General features: G+C 44.5%; 1 protein-coding gene across 1 annotated transcript; it reads left to right on the plus strand.

Moving 5' to 3' along the window:
- The first annotated feature begins 18 nt into the window (after positions 1-18).
- On the plus strand, positions 19-24,093 carry NPTN (neuroplastin). Its single transcript, XM_044450480.1, has 8 exons — positions 19-739; positions 6,900-7,071; positions 7,574-7,668; positions 11,542-11,675; positions 12,343-12,616; positions 22,120-22,141; positions 22,236-22,308; positions 23,109-24,093. The coding sequence occupies exons 1-7, from the start codon at positions 262-264 to the stop codon at positions 22,294-22,296; spliced, it is 1,236 nt and encodes a 411-aa protein (XP_044306415.1). The 5' UTR covers positions 19-261; the 3' UTR covers positions 22,297-22,308; positions 23,109-24,093.
- The last annotated feature ends 211 nt before the right edge of the window (positions 24,094-24,304 follow it).

Genomic DNA, 24,304 nt, shown 5'->3' on the forward strand with positions numbered 1-24,304 from the left:
ATTATTTGCACCCAGTTCTTCGATCCACTCTTCCTGGAATCATTATTTAGAGTTTTCAGAAACTTAAGAGAAAAAGTGTGTGTTTTCCAGATGCAGTCTCTTAAAGCCATTTTACTAGCAGATTATGTAAAACTGTTAAAGGATAGTAGATCTCTCAAGAGCTCAGGGGGTTTGTTGCAAGGCTGCTATCCAAACTAAAGCTCTCTGCAAGCCATAAACGGTTCTCTTAAAGTCACGCAATAGCTGCTGCTGTACATTGGCATGTCTCTCTGTGTCTTTTTTTTGTTTTTCTTTTCTTCTTCCTTTCTTTCTGCAATTCATTTTGCTTTCTTTATAAGATCTGTTCTTTTCTGCTGGTCTGTCACTGCGTTTCTGCTGCCCCTCCCTCTAGCTGGGTTTGTCAAGTCGCCCATGTCAGAAACTAAACTCACGGGGGATGCCTTTGAGCTGTACTGTGACGTGGTTGGGAACCCCACTCCAGAGATCCAGTGGTGGTATGCTGAAGTCAACCGAGCTGAATCTTTCAAACAGCTATGGGATGGTGCTCGGAAGCGCCGGGTCACCATTAACACTGCCTACGGGGTGAACGGCGTGAGCGTGCTGAGAATTATCCGCCTTACCTTGGAAGACTCTGGGACTTACGAGTGCAGGGCAAGCAACGATCCCAGAAGGAATGACTTGAGGCAAAATCCTGCCATAACGTGGATACGAGCCCAGGCTACCATAAGCGTCCTTCAGAGTGAGTTCAGTACTTGCAGTGGTAGTGCTGTAGTGCGTAGCGGCAGTCCAGTGACCTCCCCCCTCTCCTGTTTCCCTTAGTTGCACCCCCATCGTCTCTGTTACGCTTTTGAACCCCAAACGGTCCCTCTTGTCGTGGAACTTGGATGTGTTTGCCACCTTCTCGTCGTATCTCCTCCTTCCTAGGACCGAAGGACTGGGGAGAATCTGTGGAACCACAGTCTAGTTCCTCTGTCAAAACAAGCCCAGTATTGGATTGTTTGCTCCCTTTCCCTCTTTTCTTTAATACTAGGCCTCCTGCTGTGCTATTGGTGATTTTACCATGAGTGCCTTTTCTCTTTTGCGTTACTCCCTGATCTAACCATTTCTAACCTTTTTTTTTTCTTTTGTTGGACTCTTGTGGAATGCCTTCCTTATTCACACGGTTTTGAGTGCATAGGCCTCTGTATAACTCCTTTCTATCCGGATTTTGCTTTGTATGAAAGCCTGCTTTTTCCCTTTATAGTCACCGATAATCTGCTTTTCTAAATAGCATATATGCGCACACTTCTCAAAAGCTGGTTTTCTGGTTATAGGAGCACCTTAATGATGCAGCTCAACATACATGGGGTGGGGAACATGTGACCAGATGTTGGTGGACTGCAACCCCATTGCCCATAAGCGCCATAGCAGATAGTGAGGGATGAAGGGAATTGTAGTTCAGCAACACCTGGAGAGCCATCCCTTGTGAACACGGTTTCAGACCACAAAGTCACAGTTAGAAACAAGTAAGTCTGTTCTAGTTTCCTGTTTGTGCCTGAAAAACAACCAATTCTTGTAGCTCCAAAGGAATATCTAATAAGTTTTTACCTGGTTTTCACAAATATTTAAAGATTCTTTCTGCTACAAGATCTGTAAGATGTCAGAGCCAGTAACCAGATTAGATTCAGTCTGGTGAATCAATGAAGATTTTCTAAATTGGCGGTTTTCCTATTGGAACCTTTTCACATAAATGCTCCCCCCGAATTTCATTTCCCTGTTGACAGTTTATTTTGTTTACAGGAAGATGATATGCCACTTCTTATAAGTTCTCCAAAAAGTTTACAGCTCAACTTTGTTTCTAATTTAATCTGCATGAATCAAATTGTTTCAAATGAACAAAATGAAGGAATAAGAGCATCTAAAAAGGCAGAGCAATCAGCTAGCCATTTTAATACATGCCTAAAGGAAGTGGTCAGGAAAAGGCATTAGAAAGACTCAAAACAGGTTGGGAACAGCAGAAGCTGTCCCAGGTTGGGTTCTGTTATAGAGAGTGTTTAGGACACGGAATAATCAAGTCAAGCGGCAACAACCCAGATTCAGGCTGGATATCATGAAAGGTTTCCTCACTGTCAGAGCAATAGGGCAGTGAGGTGGTGGCTCCCCCACACTGGAGACATTCAAGAAGAAACTGGACGGCCATCAGAGTGGGATGGTGTGTCTTGGTGTCCTGCAGCAGCAGGGGGTGGACTCGATGGCCTTCATAACCCCTTCCAACTCCACTATTCTCTGATTTCTAATGGCCTTTCCTGTGTTTCTACCAAGTGTGGCTTATAGAGGTGGGACCTGCAAGAGAACTTTTCTGGTCATAATTGACCCACAAAAACCTCTATAAAATTGCAGAAATGATTTGCTTCTGCTCAACGTAGCAATTTGTCTGGAAAGAGATTCAGTCAAGTGAACAGTGAAACATCAAGGTTTGTGTTTATATTTCTGTTGTACAAGTAACAAAAAGTTGTCTTGAGTATGTGACAACTAGCACACGTGGGTGCAACACAGTGTGCCAGAGGCAGGTTGCCACAGCAGCAGGGAAGTTATGCGTGTGTTGAATGCGTTTGGATGTTCAGTAATGAGACGAAAACCAAGATGGGTCTTGTCCAAGTACTGCTCACAAGCCTTCCTTTCCTTTTTTCCTTCCTTGCTTCCAGTTCGTATAATGGAAACGCTGCTCCGAGTCGCAGCAGGTCGCAGCTGGCCATAGATGGGCACCAAGGGAAGCGTTTCCTTTGGCATCTGTTAATGGCAGCTGCTTGCTTGGCGAGGGGCTAATAAGGCCAGCGCTTCAACCACGTTTCCCAGCATGCTTGTCAAACTGCGCTTTGCCAAAATGTTAGGAACGTGATCCTTCTCTGTAATGGAGTTGACGTCAGTAAATTGCAGCTGGTTAAGGCAAGAAAATGGTAATAACCACACACAGGCAGACTACCTTTCCTTATTGCCCCATCTCCTTGTGGTAAATTACCTGGACTTCTGCCAGAAATCAATTATATATAAAACGTCAGAAAGCACAAAGTGCAATATTAGAGTGAGGGAGAGATACTCACTCATCTTTTGTATAACCTTGTAGTTTATATCTGTGCCTTTATAGATGCTTTTTAAAAGTTCCAACTGTATACAACCACTAGCTAATGCGGAAGAACGTAAAAACGTATTTTAATTTTACATGAAGTTGCTTCAGCAGTTGGAAAGTGATAACAAAAAGAGTAGTCAGTATGTTGGTCCAGAAAACTGCCCTGTTGGAAACAGAAAATATGTATATGTAATGTTGAAAAGCCAGCAGGGGAATAAACCTAAAACCCAGGAATATTATGATAGTGCCAATCACAGAACTATTAGGTGTAGTCAGTTTGAGTCTGTTTTGGCTTCCTCCGTTTTCTGAAATCAGGCTTACAAATGCATGTTTCCTATTAATTATGATGTACTAAACCTTCAGAATTCACAGAACAGGACTTCCTCAAGATGAAAGGATTCCTGAAACTCCTCCAGTGACTTTGCCTTTTGGAATTGCACAATTTGCTCAGAGCGAGTCCATTTACAAGCTCCCAAGAGCTTATACCTCTTATCCTGCTTCTCTTTTTCCACCTTGGTTCTCATTTTCCTGCTAATAAGAACTAGGAACTTAAGCCATGCAATTCTACCTTCCCTAGTTATCAGGCACCTGGTTGCGTCCATAGCATTCTATGTGTTACTTTGCACATAATGGTAGCAACTGGCTTACCAAGTTCCATGGCTAGGGTACCTACCCATTCTAATTTATTTTCTTCCAGCCCCTATATAGTATAGAAGTGGCTTGGTCAGCTTCAATCTTTGGGAAATACTCATGATAAAGTTGGCAAGGTTGTAACACCCTAAAAACAGCGGAAGGCGCATCTAGTTTCTACACTCTTCTGGATTTCCAGTGACTGAGATGTCCTGGGGGTCAGACTGGAGTAGGAAAAACATATTTCTCTGCTGTGACCGACTTGGAAACCAGGTCTAAATGGGCACCCTATAGGCTGCATGAAGAACTGCAGCTAAACATTCTTGGATGTTGTTATTCTGTACTGACTCCTTAGTATAGAATAATACTGTGCTCCATTAGACCATACACCTTCCATTCCAGGGTTCTGTCAGGATGCACATAATCTTCGCATGGATTTGGCCAAGCATATGGTTAGTGCTAGCATAAGCTGCTAGCAAGGGATGGTATACATCCGTTTGTTCTTTGTTGCAGTAACCCTCACGCCTGTCCTGCTGCTGTTCTATTTTTTCCGCCAAAGATAATATATATAATGATTCATGAGCTTCCATAAAGCTGCACATGTCATCTTTTCGCATAAAAAACACCCATCACCTGCAATTAGTTCTGCTCTCCATCTGAAACTGCCATGTACTATTCTGAATGTTCATAATTAACTTTATATAGAATGGCATGGATTTGTGTGTTACATCAAATAAGACACTGATGTTGAAAAAAAACTGTTATTTGTAGACCTAAAGAAAAGAAGTTCAGATACTTTTTCTGTGCATGTTAAGCTGTGAGCCACACACGAGTGTGTTTTATTGTACAATAGAGTTGTTGTGCTTACTAATTTTCACGTTGATCAGGATGTATAGAAAAGACCAAACCATTTTAAAAGAAACATTGCCATGATGAGATTCCCTGGGTCTTTTCTTAAGGGGGAAGTGTTGTGCATTTTAAAATAAACATAGAAACAGAGCAAATCAGAAGGGGTCTCCCCGGCCATCTAGTCTGACCCCTGGCTCCAGCCAGCTCTGCTCATGACATGCCTACCATGCGCATGTCCAGCCTGTCCTTGAGCACCCGCACTGATGCTCTTTGCCTTCAAACAAGCCATCCTGCGGGAAGCAGACCGAGTTCAGATAACTTTGCAAAGCATTACAGCTAGTAACCCCTCATGGATCATTGTGTCATGTGAATCCAGCCACAGAAAATTTCAGCCTGACATTCTGTTCACTCTTGTAGGACTTCATAACATGCACTCCTTAAAAAAAGAATTATCCAAAGCGTCATAAGTAGGAATCACGGCAACACTTGTCATAAAAATTGAGACAACAAAGCTGAGTTTGCATACGGGTCGCCCTTATTCCTTTCTTGTCTTCTTTCTTCAGGGACTTTTCTGTGCCGTGCACAGAGAATATGCCCCCAGTATGAGTGCGGTGTGTGTAATTCCCAGACCCCAGATGGCATGACAAGTTCCATGATGCCTCTATTGTGTCTGTGTGTTTCTCACAGCAGGGCAAATAGGAGCTGGGATTTAGACTGGGAAGACGTTAAGGGCTCCCACTGCCCCTTGTGGCTTTGATCAAAATCACACATCTCGGTCGCTATGAAACATTAGATGTCCCGATTATACGTCTTCCTTGTCTTACGTAACTTATTCCCTAGACTTACATTTTTATTTAGGTCTCTAAGGAAACCAAACAAAAAGAAATCAGCGTGCTATTATTTAACTCTCATGTCTAGATTGATGCTCGAAATGTCTCAAAAGAGCTTGTCACTCACAGTGCTCAGAAGCATTTGTCCGTGCGCTAGCTGTGGGTGTCCCCCACCTCCCCGTGCAGCTCTGGGTTTTGGTTTTGGCTGTTTTTTGCTTCCGTTTTATTTTTCTTCCGCCACAGTCCCTCCTCCACGCCACCACCACGCCTCACAACTGTGACCAGGGCTTGTTTCTATGGTAATTTAAAGTGTGTAAATCATTATACGGCCATCGCCTGCTGTTTTCTGCATGGCGGTTTATGCACTCCATTTCTGGGTCCTTGTTGGAAGGTGAGAGTAAGCTGCTTAGAAACTTACGTATCCTCAGTGGTGGTTTTGTGTTGGATGTTTGATGCATTAGTATGTAAACATCAGTTCTGGTCACATGTAGCTCAAAAAACCAACTCTAGAAAATATGAAGGCAACCAGATTTTTTTAGAAATGTAAAGGAGAAATGTTAGATGGGTTCAAAACAATGCATGCATTCTGGAACGCTGACAGAACTGGTGTAAGCTTTCTCTCCTTTTGAAGAGGCGAGGAGGGGTCTGGGATAAGGATGCTGTCCCCACCAGGCACCCCAGGTAACCAGCCCCCATATTCTAGGACACTGAAGCAACACACCTGTCCCATATTGTTGTGGCTGCAGTGGCTGTCGCTGGCTCGGCTCCAGCTTGCTCAGGGTGCTGCCTGTGTGTCTCTGTACGGGCACAGGCACAAGCATTCTCGCTCCGCCCCCATCACTTTCGCCATAGCCTGCCATATCACTTGGTGGGGGGGGGAATCCACTTCTTTGTTCACATGTCGGGTGCTAGCCCTCTCTCGCCAAAGTTACGTACCATGTCTCTTAGCGTGGATGTCTTTGCCAGCTTCTTTGAAGATTGGCTTTGGTAATCTGGGGCAGGGGCGGGGCGGGGGGTGGAATCTGTATAGTGTTTTAGTAGAGATGAAGCTCATGAAGCCAATTTAAATTGCGATGCTTAGCATGGACATGTTCAAACCTCACAATAGTGAAATTGGGTATTCCCTGGGAAGAACTGATCACACACGCCCAGCTGCTAACAGTGTCTCTTTTATTGCATCCGATAAAATGTTGGTGTTTGCTCATAATACTAATCTTAGCTGTAGCTACATTACAAATGAATCTTGAAATGTGTTTCACTTCTTTTCTTTTTCCCTTTCATATAGGGGGACTGGTCCTTGTTGCCTTTCTCTGCTGTCAGCTGTCCTTTGTATGACTTGGATGTTTCTAAGCTAGTGCAGTTGGTGTTCCATGTGTAGCTCTCTTCCCTCTCCCAGTTCCTGTGCTATTTAGTTGTGACGTGCACAGCGCCGTTGTGTGTGGAGACTGACGATGCTCTTCTTTACATATATCCTCTTGTTCCAGAGCCCAGGATCAACGCCAGTAATGAGGTGACCATAGTTTCTCCTTCCCCTCCCATCACCCTGCAGTGCAACCTCACAACCAGCCCCAGCCCCCTCAGTTACAGCTACTGGGTGAAAAACGGTGAGGAGATCCCAGGGACTAAGAAGCCCATAGACACCAGCACCGAGTACAAGTAAGTGTTAGAGAACTGGCGTTTGGTAATGGCTCTTGAAAATATCCAGTGGCTCCCAACAGGACAAACCTCTCATCAGTGGAACTGTTATGTGTGTAGCTTTTAGTGGCACAGGTACACATGTGCTGTCTTAAGCGTTACCAGTTGGATCCGGACCTAGTCCCACTTAGAGTTGCGCTGTTAAAATCAGTGCGACAGGTGATCAACTGTATCAAGTATTTTACACTGTTCTGAATCTTTTGCAAAAGCATTTGGCAGAAGACAGTAAGTTCGTCCTGGACTATTAGAAATAATGTAGTGAACAGTTTTGCAGAAAACTTGGCACTTCGTCATATATAAGAGCTCCCGCAGAAAAAGCCCACTCTGAAAAACTTAATTTTGAAATCATGGTTTATTCATCTGACAGAATGAAGCGAGCGCTCGCGTCTCAGTGAGCGGTGCTGGCTGGCCAGCAATTCCTGAACTCTCTGACTGTTCTGATCTGTGTTTCCTTTCCTCACAGAATCCCAAAGCCCAGACCAGATGATTCAGGGGAATATTTGTGTGTGTTTGTATTCAATGGCTCTCCTGTAGCAAACGCCACTATAGAAGTGAAAGGTACTCCTTGATTTTTCTTTTTCCCTTCTCCTTTTTTAAAGCTTAATTTTTAATTATTATGATGTTTACATCATTCCCTTGGCAATGGTTTGTTTAGCTCTGGTCATGTAAGTTTTCTTACTGTGGGAACAATCATATCTTCATTTGCTTTTCAACAATAGCACCTTTTAGTGAATTGCTTGTATCCAGATTGACAGCGAAGCCCCCAGTATACTTAAAATAGGATTTTAAGGTTATTGTTTCCTTCACTGCACCCTGCTTGTTCTGTCCTATTCCCAAATTAAATCCTTTGCCACCAATAGCCACTTTTTCTAAGCTGCTACTCCTCTCAAGCGGAGAAAATGCCATGTTCTCGAACTTACCGTTTGCTTCAGGACAGTACTTTGGGGCTGGCTCAGGGGATGTCGTGGAGGAAGCTCCCTTGCAAAGGCGAGGACATCTGCTTGGCTGTGGCCTGGCCCCTGCCTGCACCCACTGCTGTTTAACTTACCTGTTCCTTCTGCACTTCGTTGTGACTGGAAGAGAGGCCCACCGGCGGCTGCATGAGCCCAGTGGTCTGTGTGCTTGAATCCCGGGCTCTCGTTCTCCACCCCTTCATCTACCCTGGTTCCCAAGGACAGGGCATTTTTATCTGCCCCAAGACAACTCGCAAAGGGAGAGGTGGAATTCAACATGCCGCTACCCTCGGGAGCTTTGGAAGTGGTCTTTGGACTGCTTGGCAGTAAATGAAGAACTGCAAGACAATCTGAGATGGTTGTCTTTGAAAGGATCCTGGTTTTGTCCTAACATCCATTTTTTTCTGTTTGTGATAAGGAGAATGAATAAATAAACCACCAAGATATATGTAAGATCAAGGTAGGGAAGAAAGCTGGCCCACCCTTTGAATAAGAAATCTGTCTTGTTTTCCTTCTTCTTTTGCCTGACACTGTTGCTGGCCCAGTTGAACCACAGTATCAATGAAACTATTGCTTAAATGTTATATATTTAAACAGATTATGAAAGCCGTGAAAATTATTAACTTACTAATTTTGCTGTGGCCTAATTGCTGTGAACATAAATGCATCCTAGATATAGATGCTTTAAAAAGTGAATTATATCTTTGATTTGCCTTCTTTGTGGCTTGTGTTGAACTAGTGGTATAATGAATGCATCCATTTTATGAACTAGTGCATTTCTTAAAACTAGACATTCTTCAACCCCCACATAACTGTGTTAATGTGTGTCTTAATTACACCTACAATTAGAACTATTCTTTCATGCCCTGGCCAATTTCTTTTGCAGCATCTACCTTTGGAATTCATTCCCCCAATTATTCATCTAGTTCAGTGTCTCTGGAAAGACATGCCTTCAAATGTCTTTATAGAGCAATTCTGTGCATTTCTACTCAGAAGTTGAGCTGAGTTCAATGGGATTTACTCTTGGGTAATTGCAGCCATAGTCTACCTAGCAAAGCATTGCACTCTGTTTAAGTCACCATGGAGACCTTATTTGGGCCAAAGCTGATTCAGATGCGGGATTCTTTTTCCATAGCTTCCTAGGCTGCTCAGTGTAGGCGGTTATTGCATGTAAACAGCCACAACACTGTAGAACAGAGCTGCTGTCATGGGGAAGAGACAGGATTGGTGTCTCGTTTGGAGAAAAAGATGTAGAACTAACCAAAAGGCCCATCAGCATTTCCCCCATTTCTCCTAACATCAGGTTAATGTTCGACATGGTAGTGCTGGGTAGTTAATGGTTCTGTTATCATTTCAGCTTTGTTTAAAAAAAGGGGGGGGGAGCTATGCATTTTCAGCTGTCCCCTGTCTTTATACTTATGATCTTCGCTATTTTGATGGTCAGCAATAGTACTTTTTAACCAATTTCTGTTCTCTCCATAACTTCCAACCTAAGCTTAACAGAGTTATAAAAATGGATACCCAGACTTTATCAAATCATACATCTAAATGGCATTTCAATTTACATACTTGCTTAAAATGATTGGTTTTACACTGCTGAGTAAGTCTTGAGAAAGCTCTTCCACTTCATATAAAAGGTAGTGGGCAAGGCATTAAAAAGGCTGTCGGGATTCTTATAAGGCCACAGAATATGCATTTCTATGCAAATAAATACAAACGGGAGAAGAATGTTCATTGGGCCTCCTGTGTGTTTCCTTCACATACTAAAGCAGGGATCAAGTAATTTAAATTTCCATTTAAATAGTAAATAGTAACTGCTAGGTAATTTTGTGAGGACCTGTTTTTGATTCCCTAAAAGACTGGGTATTCTTTACACTGGCAGATTTTGGGAAAAAAAACAAGAGAACACAGCGAATAAAAGTGAACTGACCCTGGATGCTCTGTGGCTTCCATCCTCAGGTCCCTAATCATAGTCTGACTCAATGCAGGAACGTACATAAATCTCACCCAGCTGGTGATCTTGGCCCTTTCCATATATGCTCTTCCTCTCTCATCTGTGTGTGCCCGTCCAATTTGAGCATGGTGGTTCTGCACCCCGTTGTATTTTGTGTTCTGTTTTATCAGCTCTGAGATTAGACTTTGGCTGGATTAACAGATCCGGTCCCAGCATTCACCTAGCAGGGCACATGTGACCTAAGCAGCTGCCTAGAAAGCGAATGGCTTTACAGGTGGTAACTCAAGCATACCAAGCCATCTGCTAAGCGAAGGTTCATCTCAGGCAGTTCATTGATCTCATATAATCCCTCGAAGTATTACGCTGTGGCTAGACGTGGAAGTTGAACGAAAAGCAAAGGAAATGGCTGTGGCGTCGCTTCTCCCAGAGCACGTGTGTTCGTACGATCCTCCCCCTTGAATAGGCTAGCCCCAGAGAGAGTTAAAGGAACCGTCCCTCTTCCATCGGGGGGTAAATCAACATTTTAAAAGTATATTCTGTAAACTGTTCTGAGAGCGTGTCTAATCAAAAGGCATAGAAACACCTTGAAGGAAGGAGGGAAGGAAGGAAGGAAGGAAGGAAGGAAGGACGGAAGGTTGGTTGGTTGGTTGGTTGGTTGGTGGATCAAAACAATTTATAGAACCAGCAAGTGCCATGCCATTAAGGCACAGAACATACCCCCGAAGCATAATATATATGAAAGTAGTGTCTTGTCAATCAGTATCCAAACATAAGAATTTTGGGATGTCATACTGACACTTAGTTTGAAAGAAACAGATGACTCTCTGTTAGAAGTTTCTATGAAATCAAAAGATAATGGTTTGCATCTCATGCCTTCTTCTCAAGTGCTGGCTCTTGCACTTTTCTATATCATTCACTTGTTCTGGAATTGTACATTCAACCTGAGTTATTGTGCGTGGATGCTTCTTGAGGTAATTCTGGATTTTTATTTAAAAATACACATTTATTTTTAGTATTCAGTAGGATTTCCTGGTGTAATAATTTTCTCTAAAGAGATAAAGCTTGTCTTGAATAATTCTCTTACACTGGAGATAAGTATTCTTGGTAAACCTAAATGTGCTCAGGTTTTCTGCAGTACTCTCCTCAGTGGTACCTCCTGCGTGCAGGCTGAATGGTGAGCTACAATGGGCAGATAAAAGGAGCATTTCTAAAATAGAAGGAAGAATGTTTTAATATGTCCTTTGAATCATTTGAAATAGCAATCCCACCTGGGAAACACTAGTTCATTATCCAGAAAGGCACTCATGTTTGTCTGTTGTGGAGACATTCTGAACAACTTTTTCTCTGCATTTCAGCCACCTATGGAATTGTCGTATAAGAATTCAAAGCGTGTGAGAGGAAAGTGTTTGGAGCAATTTGCCTCTGTCTTAGGTGTAATCTAGATGTTCAGTTTAATGGAAGGGGTGGTATTAAGACGTAAATATTTGTGTCGGTCTCTGAAAGTCATTTTTGTATGTGCATTAGCTGCTCCTGATATTACTGGACACAAGCGAAGCGAGAACAAGAATGAAGGGCAGGAAGCGCTGATGTATTGCAAGTCTGTTGGCTACCCACACCCTGATTGGATGTGGTTTAAGAAGGTCAATGGGTTTTCTGTGGTGAGTATAAGATACCGCGCCACTAGGTAAGCTTGAACTACTGGCTGATGTTTCTGTGCATGGAGCTACTGCACTGGACAGCCGGGTCCGGTGCTGCCGTCTCCTATGGGCAGTAAACATGCAAGGCCTCAAGCAGAGATCTTTCCTTCCCTCACTGCTTGGTTTCTTTTTTACCTGGAGATGCCAGGAATCAAAGCTGAGACTTCCTACATGCAAAGCATCTGTGCTACTGCTAAACTATAAGTCCAGAATCAGGTGCTGAACACCTTGCTACTGAAACAGGTAACTTCCTACTGGTCACATTAATGCTTCGTGGTGAGAGCTCGCCTCTTCGATGTGTGGAAACGGTTGCTTTTTAGAAAAAGATCCCCGGTTGTGCATGGGCTTCCGTATCTTCTTCTGCCCAATCCGAAGAGTGCATGCATGGATATTTGAGACATCAACCCCACTTTTCACCCTGAATGGTCTCAAGGTGAATGCAGTATACCTTGCAGAGGTGGGGAAAATATCCATAAGGACTTCGTTATTAACGTAATTAGCTTGCCAGCCTAATCTTCTTCCCATCAGGCATGGTTAAAAGCGAGCATGGCAGAAAGGGTACTTTGTCAGCAAACGCTTACGGAAAATCCTTGTTTTGCCCTGTGCTCCTCTGTCTCCTCCTCTTCAGGGGATTGACAACTCTTCTGGCCGCTTCTTCATTAACGTTAAAGAGAACTACACCGAGCTCAGCATCGTGAACCTGCAGATCAGCGAGGATCCGGGGGAGTACGAGTGCAATGCCACCAACTCGATTGGCTCCATGGCTGAGGTCACCATCCTGCGTGTCCGTAGTCATCTGGCTCCTCTGTGGCCCTTTTTGGGAATTCTGGCAGAAATCATAATTCTCGTTGTCATCATTGTGATCTATGAGAAGAGGAAGCGGCCCGACGAGGTCCCCGACGGTAAGTGTTTTTGAACTGCTGCATTTACAGGGGGATTCAGCTTCAAGGACACCTCCGTCCAGAAAGTTAGCACCTATGCTTGAGTGGGCGGAATCCAGCGGGGCACATATGCCCCTGCCAGTCCCTGCCCACAAGCAGGAGCTGCAGCTTGCAGGAGGACGATCTCGGGCTTCTGGGGCAGGTGGAGTGACTCAAATACCTCCTTCTGTCTGTTGATCTGTCCCCACGGAAGGGAAATAATCTGCTCATTCCAAAACTTCCTCCAGGAAGCATTCAGTCTCTGTTGTGCAAGCGGGGCGTCCCACCCATGTGGCGGACTCCGCGAGATCCGTAGTGCAGTCAGCAGAGTGCCCCGGGATAGGCGGAGGCATACGCCAGCCATTGGATTCTGGCCGGGAGCTGAAAAATCCACGCTGCGGCAGATAGCTCTCGCCACTCTTCTGTCTCGAGTGGGTCAGGTGTGAGGAGCATCGCTCCAGCGTTACAAAATGTTGCTTTCAGAGCAGCCGGTGAGCTTGGGCCAGGCGCAGGCTCCCAGCCCAGCCTCCCTGGTGGGGATTATACTGCGAGCAGGAGGGGGAGAATCGTGCAAGTTGCTCTGAGTGCTTTCAAAAAGCGGGGAAGGCAGGATATGAATCTAATAAAGAAACAAGGCGTCCACATGCACAAGTGGTTGTGAGAATGTGATGTTATATAAAGCAGGGATCCTACTGAAAACAGACAGTTGTACTTTTGAAGCGGTCTAATTTGGGCCTGTAATAAGAAGTGGCTGGTTCCTTATTGAGATGGATTACCTCACCTCTTGTGGAAGCCGTCCAGGGGAGCGAAACACTGTTTTGAATCAACATTGGGCATTTCTAAGTTTACTCTGCTCCAATATAAGGTGAAGTTCTTGTTGAAGTTTATTTTGAATTCTTCAGCGTAATTGAAAAAGTCTGGATCTTTTCACCAAAAATGTGTGCCAGACTGGCTTTTGTATGGATGGCATAAGGACTAGTTACTTAAAGCACCTACAGCTCCTTGTAGTGGGAAAACATTGTTCATACCCCATGTGTCACTGTCACAATTTATTCAATTAAGAATAAATTGATTTGCAAGAAACCTCAAATTAACCTAATATTTTCCTTTTATAAACCCAGGGAGATTATTTTTGAAACATGTCAAATTATCAGTAGTTCCCTGTTGAGAGGGAGTTTGATAAGAGGCTGTGCTCATCTAATAAAGGGTGAATAATATTAAGGCAACATAATGTCTTTAAAGGGCAGTGAGGAGCGAGCTGGGAACATCCCTGCCTGCAAAATTTCACAGTTCTGGTCCACAGCGTATAAGCATAAATTCAGTTCTGGTGGCACCTAGTGCTTAGATTTCAGGTTTCATAACAGATTATATCCTAGAGTCCCTATTTTTGTGCAGCTAACTTGGCAAAACATCCACCTTTTTGAGATGAAATTGCCTGATGCTCAAAGGGAAGCTTCTTGGGTAAGTTTATGCAGAACAACCTGGATCAACATTTTTATGTAGAATCCAAGAATGGAAGTTTTCCTTCTCTGAACTATAAAATGCCTGGGACTGGAAGATTCATTTTGACGTGGAAGTGCTCAGGTGGACTGCATGCTCTGAAGCGGGAGGAAACTGGTCCCAAAAATAGACAGGGCTCTGTTCATGCAACTCCCACCCTTTTTTATTTTTATTTTTATTTTTATTTTTATTTTTGCTCTGCTTCTTCCAAGTGTCACTAGCAGTGGTATACTAGACACGTGAGTGCCTATGTATATGCAGAGCTAACGCTGCAGGGTGGCCTCCGAGCAGCTCTGAGAGGAGAGGACCGCCTGCTCGACGTGCTGCGTACTAACGTGGAACAATGCCTGTTTGCAAGACATTTCCACTCAGCCAAGGCTTCGAAGTCAGAAAAGGGTGGGGGGTGTTTGCCACTTCCCCTGCGGATGGCTGCTGGAGGGGGGGGCGGGGAAAGTGGAGCTCTTCCGGTCCCCTTCACAAGCCCCGAACAGCTCTGCACCAGGTTGGGCGGCTGCAGCTTTCAGTCTGGCATGAAAACGATTGTGCATGGCCTTTTAGAAGACTCTGGTCACCGTTTGATTGGATTATAAGCATTTGCCAATGCTGTGCTGGGCTCATTTTAATGCACTCTTGGAAAGATGCATGTGCTGGGACTTACGGTGTGGGAATTCTTGGATGTTCCTTGCTGTGTTCTTAGTGGTTCAAGAACCCAGAGAAGCAGGTAAGGGGGATTGTTGCTCCGCATCGACGGCACCCTTGTGTTGTGATTTGACTGGCTCACAGCAGGGATCTGTTGTCAGTCAGCGTCAGAGCTTGATGCTCCCTCCTAAACTTCACAGAAGCCACGAAACCTCCAAGCTGCGAAAACATCGCCTTGTGAAGACATCCAGTGTCCACTTCACCACTTTCATAGAAGGAAGTGGGTTCCGTGTCGCATGCCTGCCAGAATTTGAAAATGAAGGCCCATTCATTTTGGCCTTCCGGGGGTTGGTTTTGTTTGGTGTGGGGACAACTCTCAAAATTCAAAACTGTCCACAAGGAACATGAAGAGGAAGCCAGCTTTTTAAAGCTGAGTTCACAGCCCTGATCATGTTAGGTCTAGAAATGCCAAACGAGAGTTATCTACCTATACATAGGGGTGGGGTAATGATTATTATAACACTGTAACATACCTGGGAGATCATATGAGCTGATTAGTAGTGGTTGTTTACAGCAGTTAATTCGATGTTTTGCTCTATCAAGTGAGCTATTATCATCTTCCTCTGGCTCAGTCCTCTTGAAATGTTTTCACATGAAGATGCCAGTGGTTAATTGCTGTAAGGCAATTAAGTAGAACTGGATTAAGTAGAAGTTCACCTTTTTTAATTGGTTTGTGGATCGCAGCCTAATTGGGCCATTGCAATACAACTTTTTTCCGGTTTTGCCCATTGTAACGGATGGTGGAGTGAGTAGTGTGTTTCCCCACTTAAGGGAAAATTCTCTCAAAACTGGTACATTCAGACAGATACTCATATCCAGAGCCTTTGTGTTTTGTATGATAAAAATGGCAATTCTGCTGTGTACTAACCTCTAAGCATTCATTGGCAAGCAAACTCAAAGAATTGCTTTTCTGATCAATATAACTAGGTGAGAAATACATTGGCGTGACTATTTCCATATTGCAAATAACCTTGAGGATGAATACCGGTGCATACAAAGGTGTAATATAAAAGTTGCCGCGTACGAATTCTGCCCTAAACGTTTCTGGCAGCAAACGCAGTGCATCTTCCCCCATTCCCGGCCTCTTCCGGATTTTCCCACGGGCTCTGCTGTTGGGAGTCCCCGGGCCTCACGACATGGGTGGGTGTTGGGTGAGGGAACATCATCCTGGCCCTGCAAGACGCAACACAACTGTGGTGCTTCTGGCAACTCCCATGCCCTGCCGTTGGCCGTAGTGGTTCTTGCCTGCATCTCCACTTGGAAACTCCGGATGAGCGAGGGGCAGGGTGGCCACCTGCCTTCCTTGCCGTGGCTTTCCGCTCTGTGCGTGTGCCAAGATCACTGTATCTTCAGATCGCGACAGCGCTGGCAACTGCAAAGCTGGAGATTATGGATGTGTTGCTGCTCCGCAAGCGCTCCGGGAGACGCCCATATTGGCACTGCCTGAGGCCCAGCTGAGCAGTAACCTGGGTGCAGCTTCCGCTGCCGCAGTCGGAGGCGTGCACATGTTCGCCTTACGCTTAAGCTTCCTCCCCAGAGAGCAGGAGAATAATCGCTCCGTCATAGTCAGCCGTGTGATACGCCAGTAATGCTGTGCTAAGGAAATACATGCTTTCACTAAGTTCAGATTAAAAGCATACCTTCTGGGGGGTAAGTGGAAAGCTTTTTTAAAATTAGCTACATTCCTTTCCCGTATACTGCGGATAGGCAACTCCTTAATACTGACTCTCGTATTAATTCTAGTTTAGGCTACAGTGACATGCCAGTTTATTTTTTCTTAATTTGTGAACTCGATATGGAATACATTAATTTTGGGGGTTTCTGTACCAGCTGTGTGGCAGCTTCATTTTCTTGCCCTACTTTCATTCTGATACTCATTTTTCTTGGCTTGCTCCAAGTTTTAAATAGCCATGTGAAGAAAACATTTAAATTTCCCTTTCCACTTCCCCTTCATACCCATCACTTCTGCACATGTCTAGTCTCCCTAGCAAAAGGGTAGATGCATTTCACAACCTTGCTTCCGAATTAAACTGCGTTTATGTTGCCTGTCGCTGAAGTGTGCTAGTACACAAACAGCGCAAAGCCAGTCGGGGTCCCTGTGGCCAGACGATGGTGCCTTTTTAGAGACTGCAGCTTGTAAGGGTCATGGCAGCCCAGACACCGGCCCGCTTAGAGCAGCATTCTGATGACTGGCGCATCCTGCCCATGTTCCCCAGCAACCAGTGCGTGTAGCATCCTGCCCCTGCCGGCACCCGCTGGGACTGGCAGCCTCTGGAAGCCTTGCCTCCCGTGAACATGTCCGTCCTCTCTCAAAGCCACCCAAATTGGGGGCTGTCCCTGCACCGTGTGGAGGTGGATTCCATGGACTGACTCTGCTCTTGTGAAGAAGTCCTCCTCTTGAGACGTCTGGAATTTCCCACCCGTCAACTTGACAGGATTCCAGTATTATGAGAGGGAGAAGAAGTCTCCCAATCTGCTTTCGCCATACCTTGCAAAACTTGTACACCTCTGACAGCTAAACAGTGTTGTGACCTTGTAGCAGAGTCGCTCCTACTGCTTATCTCACTTCTGCACTTTTTCAGCTCTATAATACCCTTCTTTTTCATGCAATTACCAGAACTATACATAGTATTCTAATAGGGGAAATTCCTTATCAGATGAGTTGCATCAGTTGGCACTTGGGGATCATCATTAAAATAACATTTGTGTATCCCAGGCATTCCATTCCACTGATTCAGCGTGGTTGATGTATATCTTGATTACTTGCTCCTTACTGCCAGCTCTCAAGCTTCTATTTTTAAGCTGTGCTCTCTGATGGTTCATAGAGGAAGAGGAATGCCCGTTTTAAAAAGCTCTTCTTTAGAAGCTCACGAGCACATTCCATTTTATTTCCAGCGTTGTTGCTGAGCAGCATGTCTCACTGGAATCCTGAACATTAGTTGGAAGCCTCTGTCATTGGGTGAAGAACGTGGGGCTTGATGCTGGTCCAGAGCAGGCTTTGCTGCCTCTCGTACAAAGGAAAGAGAGTCCAGACTGCTTCTCTACATCCATTCTTGTCCTCCTCTTTTTTTCCTGCTACATAGATAAGAATGTGTGGATTTTTTTGATGAAATCAACGTGTTGCAAGTGTGTATTGTAACACAATAGTCTCACTTTGCATTCTAGAGACCCCGTGTGGTGCAGTGGTTAAGAGTGCGGGACTGGGACTTAGGCGATCTGGGTTCCAGCCCCTGCTTGGGGCCAGTCACAGACTCTCAGCCCAGCCTCACAGGGTGGTGGTTGTGGGGATAAGATTGAGAGCAGGAGGGAAAGAATGATGTAAGCCGTTTTGCCTTCTTTGTAAGGTGGGATATAATCTAATAAATTTGAGAATTTTGTGATGTGGGACGTGGCCCAAAAGACAAAGCATTGACTTGACGGGGAGACATATTTTTGGTTTCTGGATCTTTTAAAAACACAATTACTTGGCTTATCAAAGCACCCATGTCAGAGCCGCATAACAATGGCTTCCGGAATACTTTCCTAATGGCTGTGTCCATTCTTGCCTTCCCTGAAACATGCATTTCTTGCTCAGAATTTGCCTCTGTCCACCACAGCAATGTAAATAAGAATTTCATAGTCTTGTCTGCTCTGTTTGTGGTTTCAGCTGACAACCAGTTTTGCGAGTGGCTTGTAAAGGGAGTGAGGCAGAAGCCCCCCATCCCTTCGTGGCTTTGCTACTCCAAAGCAAAATCACGCAGTCCCGTTTCTTTTTCTTTTTCTGTGAAATTGGAGACAAGCACCAGAGTACCCCAGCAAGCAAAGGAGATCTCCTGCTGGCATTCATTTGACTCTCCACTGTCGCTACGGCCACAACCTTCCCATCAGATAGGATGGATGCCAAGGGATGGCCAGATCAACGTATGGATATTGTCAGTGAGAGGAGTGGCGGGGTGGAAAGCGTGCTCTCTGTCCCCTGTTCTGTCTTCTTCCTGCCCTGCCCTGCCCCGTTGCTGTTTTAAGAAGGGAGACAGATCTCTGTTTGCTGGCAGCAGGAGCCAGACGCACCAAGGAAAGGGTCTCCTCATTCGTGGCAAAGCCCCCATGCCCGTCAGCGATGGCTGCAGACGTATGTTCTCTGCTACGGAGACAGGGCTCAAGCAGGACGCCCTCCTGCTCCACCATGCCCCACGCCGATACGGCATGCACTCTGGCTCCTCTGCGCAGCGGCCCAGCATGCTAACTTGCTCTTCTGCTTTATGGTTTAGCAGATTCTAACCTATTTTACCATTGCTCGAATGCAGAGACCAAAATCGACAACTGATTTGCTACAGTAGTCCTTTCCTATACCTTCTATCTTACTCTGTGAACTAAAACTTCCCAAGGAAGCCACAAATAGCACTTTTTAATAACGAATACAATATTTTTGCATGCGTGTATGCCGCACATGTTCTGAGGGACAGATGCTTGTAAAATTCGGCACAGATTCCTCTTGAAGAGTCCTCTTAAGTAGCAGTGGGGAAATCGGGATCCGTGCTTCAGGGGATTGTAAAGCAACACATTTTAATGTGCATGTGCCTTTCAGACCTGGTCAGAAGTGTTTGGGTGTGTTTGTACCATTGTACAAAACTGAAATGAGAGCTCAGAAGTATCCTTGGACAGGTAGGCAGACGGTGATGCCCGCTCCGTTGCTAAACTGCATGATACAAGCTTCAGTTCTGGAACGACCCTTTAAGAACTGCTAAGCATTTACTATCCCTTTAAAATGCATCCTGTACATACTTCCCGCGCCTGCCATTGTTCCTATAGAGTAAACCTCTTTGCTTTAAATAGTCAGCAGAGCACCTCCAGGACAGAATCGGGGTGCTGCAGAGTGAGAGCCTCGGGACAGTGCCCTGAAAATAGGCAAAGCCGCTGCAGTGGACCTTCCCACCCCTCCAGGTGGGATGCAGGAGGCATGGCCTTGTCAGACGCTGGCGATGTAGAGAATTTCTAGATCATGCTGTCTTGAGTTGTACTGTGACTTGTCAGTTACTATGACTTCTTTTTTTCCCCCCTTCAATTGCATCATTCCTTTAAAAATGGTGGTAAGTGAGAGCGCTGCATGCTTTGGAGTTCGTTCAACCTCCGCTTCAGTTTATACAATGCACAGTTCATGCTGTTGCCACTTTTCTGAGTTTTCCTCATTCACCTTCACAACTGAGTTGGGTTTAAGTTTGCTGTCGAACCTTCATTCCCCGATCTGTACCATTTTTCTGTAGTTCTGTTCCTCCCCTTTTCTCGGTCAGCTTCTCGAGGGTTTTGACCCTTTTGTCTGTCTCATCCTGTGCCCTGCTGGGACGGATTTTGCAATGGCTCAGCGGCTGACCGCAAGCTCGTGGTGCACCGGAGGCTTCCTCTAACTGCCACATTTGGCTGGACATAGGAGGGAGGTCAGTCTAAGAGTCCGTTGGACGGAAACAGGGCAGGCCGAGCTCTGTACCACCGCTAGAGCACCACCTGGCTTCCTTTTAGAGCACACACCGCCCTTCTTGGTGTTCAGGAAGCCTTCATGTGTAAGCTCAGTCTTGTCACACCCAGGATTCCGGAGGATCAGCGTGTCTTGGCTGGTATAAGTCTGAGCTTGCGGAGTGATTACGAGAAGGACCAGGGCTTGCATCTTTTTCAGATCTGGTTAGCTAAACCCTTCAGAGTGTCCTTTTTATAGGCTGCTGTGACTGAAGCAAGGCTTGAAGTAGAATGATTGCTTTAATATGGCACTACTAACACTGCTAATTTCTAGAAGAAAAAAACTAAGAACTCTCACCGATGTCTCTCAGATTCCAGTAAAAGTCTCCCAAATGCACAGTTTATATAATGTAGATCCTATGGCACAGGCTGCCTCTCAGCTCTTTTGGGAATTGAAAGATGTTCGTTTGAGGGGAGGCTTAGTTTTGCTGTAGCGTGCTTTATGTTCCAATACCTGATGTGTCTCTGTATATCTCCACTGTATATACGGCACATTGATGTCTGGTGCTCCTTGCTAGTCCTAGTTCTCTCTGTACCTTATTCTGATAGTTTGCTGTTAGTAACAGACTTCTGTGGACACTGGTGTGTCACTAGTGCGTTATTTTGGCTGTAAAGCTGTTGGTTTGTGGTTAGCTCTTTTTATTTTGAGCGTTTTATTTATTCATTTTTGTTCTGGTAACTGTGCTGGCAGTGGCTTTGCCTCTCCGTTGCCTCGAAGGTACAGGTGGAGTAATGTTCAGCTCTGGTCGGCATTACTCCAAGTGTGTGCTCATGCGGTTGCCTACACTGTTAAGACCGTAGTTTCCATAACTGCTTTGTGTGCCCTTAAGTCCCCTTGTGGAATCCTGCTGAGTCCAACAAAACAAAAGCAAAAATTCGTTTGGGAAAATGGCAGCGAAGCGCAGAACACCCCAGCCCCCCCAGGTCCTACAGCACAAGTTTGCGGATTGGTTTCTTAGTGCTTAAAAGGTGCCCATCTTTTTGCTCCACTGGTGTCAAGTGCTTCAGCATTCTAAAACGTACATGAAATGTGCAGTTGATCATAACGAAGACACGAAAAGCCACACGTTGACTATTTTTCATTTTATAAAATAAAACAGGACAATTTCCTGGCTCTCCCACCTAACGAGCCGAAGTCGCTGTGAACCTGTAACGCCACCGTAACATTTCTGCTATTTTACCTGACATTCTTTTTTTCCTCATTTAGAGATGTAATCGCAAAAGCTTGCCATTACTGGAGGGCCTGCCTTTTGTTTAGTGCCAATCAAAATTGCAGCTTCCACTTTCTGAAACATCATTTTATTTATACCTCAAGCAAAAGTACCTGAGAGATGGTTCAGGAGAAGGGATGGTATACGTGCAAACTCCTCTGCCACTGTTTTGCTTACCGAGAGCTACAGGGGGAAAGGCACGACTTTTAGAAACAAACAGCAGGATTTCACAACTGAAGTGTTGGTTTGTCTTCTCATCTCTCCTGTAAGATTGAACCACTGGAACTTGGGGACAGGATGAATCCAACCACATTGCAACAATCTGTCCACTAGAGTTGCAGTTTTTCATGATGAACATTAGAAGTGTTAACTGAAATCATTTTGAACAACATACCTTGTCATCTAAACTCAGATCCAGAATAAACAGTAACTTCATGAATTTTTGCAATACCAAATGGAATGCCTTTAAATAAATGCAGAATGCAGTCATGCTGTGTGCTAACCAGAGAGCGTTTGCTGCGGAGTCTAACTGGGTTTTTTCTCCCCTCTCTCTCTCCTTCGCTGGATCACAACAAATCCCCGCTGCAGACGATGAACCAGCTGGTCCAATGTAAGTATTTGGTAACTGGAGGGCCTGCAGCGTTTATTCACACCGATATTTCTTTTTCACAGCTTAATCCAAATATCTTTTTTTTTTCTTTTAGGAAAACAAACTCCACAAACAACCACAAAGACAAAAATCTACGCCAGAGAAACACCAATTAAAGTAAAGCTTATGTAAGTGGGTCTAAAATGTGAGAGTTATGTCAGTTTTTTAAAGCTCGTGTAAAAGAGCAAAGGATGAACTGACTAGAGAAGCACAGGGTGACCCATCTTGGCATTAAGCACGGGCACGGCGGACGGCACCACATTCGGCTGGGGTTTTTCAATCTGTTGATGCTTTGTAACTTGGGAAAAACTAAAAAGTGAGTTTTGAAAACCATTTTCTGGTTAGGATTTCCTCTTGGAAAGAAGGACCACATAGATGAGTCTTAGGCTTAGTTAACAAACCACCCACAACCCGTGGCCTGTTCTAGGGTGATGGGTAGTTTGTTCACCACAGCAGCAGCCCGCCCTGGTGAACGGTGGGGCAGGTTTGTTCTCCCTGCAGCAACTGCCCACAGTTCAGTCTTTTGCATCTTCATGCATTACACTTGTTTTACTCTGCTCTTATGCCTAGTAATTTCCAGATTGTTTTACTGTGTTAAACTGTGTTACTGTTTTACTATGTAAGCCCCTTGTTTCTTTCTATTCCAATATTTCTTTAAATGGCAAAAAGTTTAAATGTTTATCTGTGGGGACAGACTTCGGCAGGTATTTCTGATGTTGCTGAATACTGTTTCTACATGCTTATTAGTTGATAGCGTAAGAGAGAGACTTTAGCCTTTGATGCCATTCCCACTTTGAAATAAGCCCCACTGACTTCAGTAGGACCTCTTCCCAAGTACGGTTGTGGGCACACAATTGCAGGGCCGGTATGTGTGGTGATGCCCATTGTATCAGGATGCGGTTAACCAGGACCTGTTCTCCTTTTTCAGAGCTTTGAGTTTGAGAGACTGATGGAAATATCACCTGCTAAACCGAATAATTGGAAGGGTTGCTTTTCACACTTCAGTCCTATCTCTGATGTATTTTCTTTCAAGTGAGCAACAACGACCGTCTAAAGCATGCCTTATATAGCCTCTCCTGTAAGGATGACCTAGCCGATACATTTACTAATGCTTCAGTACAGAGGGTGTAAACTATTTCGGGCTTGATGTGCTGTGAATGTTGCTTTTTTTCTTTTGAGACTCTTAAGTATTACAAGTAAAAATTCCAGTCATGCATGCAGCATTTTCTACTTCCTTAATGTAGGTGTTAAAATTAGCAAAGCTCCAAGACACACTGCAGCCATCTAGTGATAACTTTTGTAAAGTACAGCAAAACCTAAAATATATACAGTATATATTTATATTTTTGGGGAGGGGAAACCAAATTACACTATATGTTTGATTTTTAAGCTGCTAAATTCATTCCTTGTATTGTACGTCTGAAAGCTGAGAGAATTATGTCTCATACGTAAGAGGAGTAATATAAATTGAAATTTATCCTAAGGGCTTAATCTATATAGAAGGACTTAGATAACCTATAATCAAAGATCTCAAGAACTGGGATAGTCCAACAGATGAGGATGGAAGACACTTTAGTTTATAAATATTCTTATGATTGCTTTAAGTGATTTTTTTGTTAAATCATGTTAATTTCTCATTGTTTTGCACTGATGTGTTCCCAGGCTGAATTTTATAATTTCCCTTTTTGTTTTAATGATGTTGAAATGTTTTGGCATGGTGATACTCTATGCAATTAGTTTGTTTCGGCATTTTTCACGTTGATTTAAAGACTTTAGAATCACAGACATAACAGGGTTCTTAGAACACGGCATACTTGTAGCTGCATGAATTTGTGGTGTGTGTACTCGTTGAAGTGCAATGATGTGTATAAAAGTGGAATCGCCTGTTTTTAAAAATAAAACACTGAAAGAAACCTGGCTTTGAGACTGTTTCTCAGCTACCCAAGGAACTAGAATATCGTGTTGGCGCCGTATTTTCTAGTAGGAATCTTAAGCACAAGGAACGTGTCTTTCTAACCCAGTCCTGGGTACTGACAGCGGCTCCCTAGGATGGTGCACAGTGGCTTTTCTGCAGCCCCCCTTCCTGAAACCCCTTAGAGGGACCCACCATGGTTCCTTTGTACC

This window comes from Varanus komodoensis, unplaced genomic scaffold (assembly GCF_004798865.1).
Source record: "Varanus komodoensis strain SLA01 unplaced genomic scaffold, ASM479886v1 scaffold67, whole genome shotgun sequence".
Lineage (NCBI taxonomy): Eukaryota > Metazoa > Chordata > Lepidosauria > Squamata > Varanidae > Varanus > Varanus komodoensis.

Coding starts and splice junctions, on each gene's coding strand:
- NPTN (XM_044450480.1), top strand. CDS start 262: ATGTCTCTCTGTGTCTTTTTTTTGTTTTTCTTTTCTTCTTCCTTTCTT. Junction 7,669..11,541: donor CGCCACTATAGAAGTGAAAG/GTACTCCTTGAT, acceptor TATGTGCATTAG/CTGCTCCTGATATTACTGGA. Junction 12,617..22,119: donor GCCCGACGAGGTCCCCGACG/GTAAGTGTTTTT, acceptor TCCCCGCTGCAG/ACGATGAACCAGCTGGTCCA.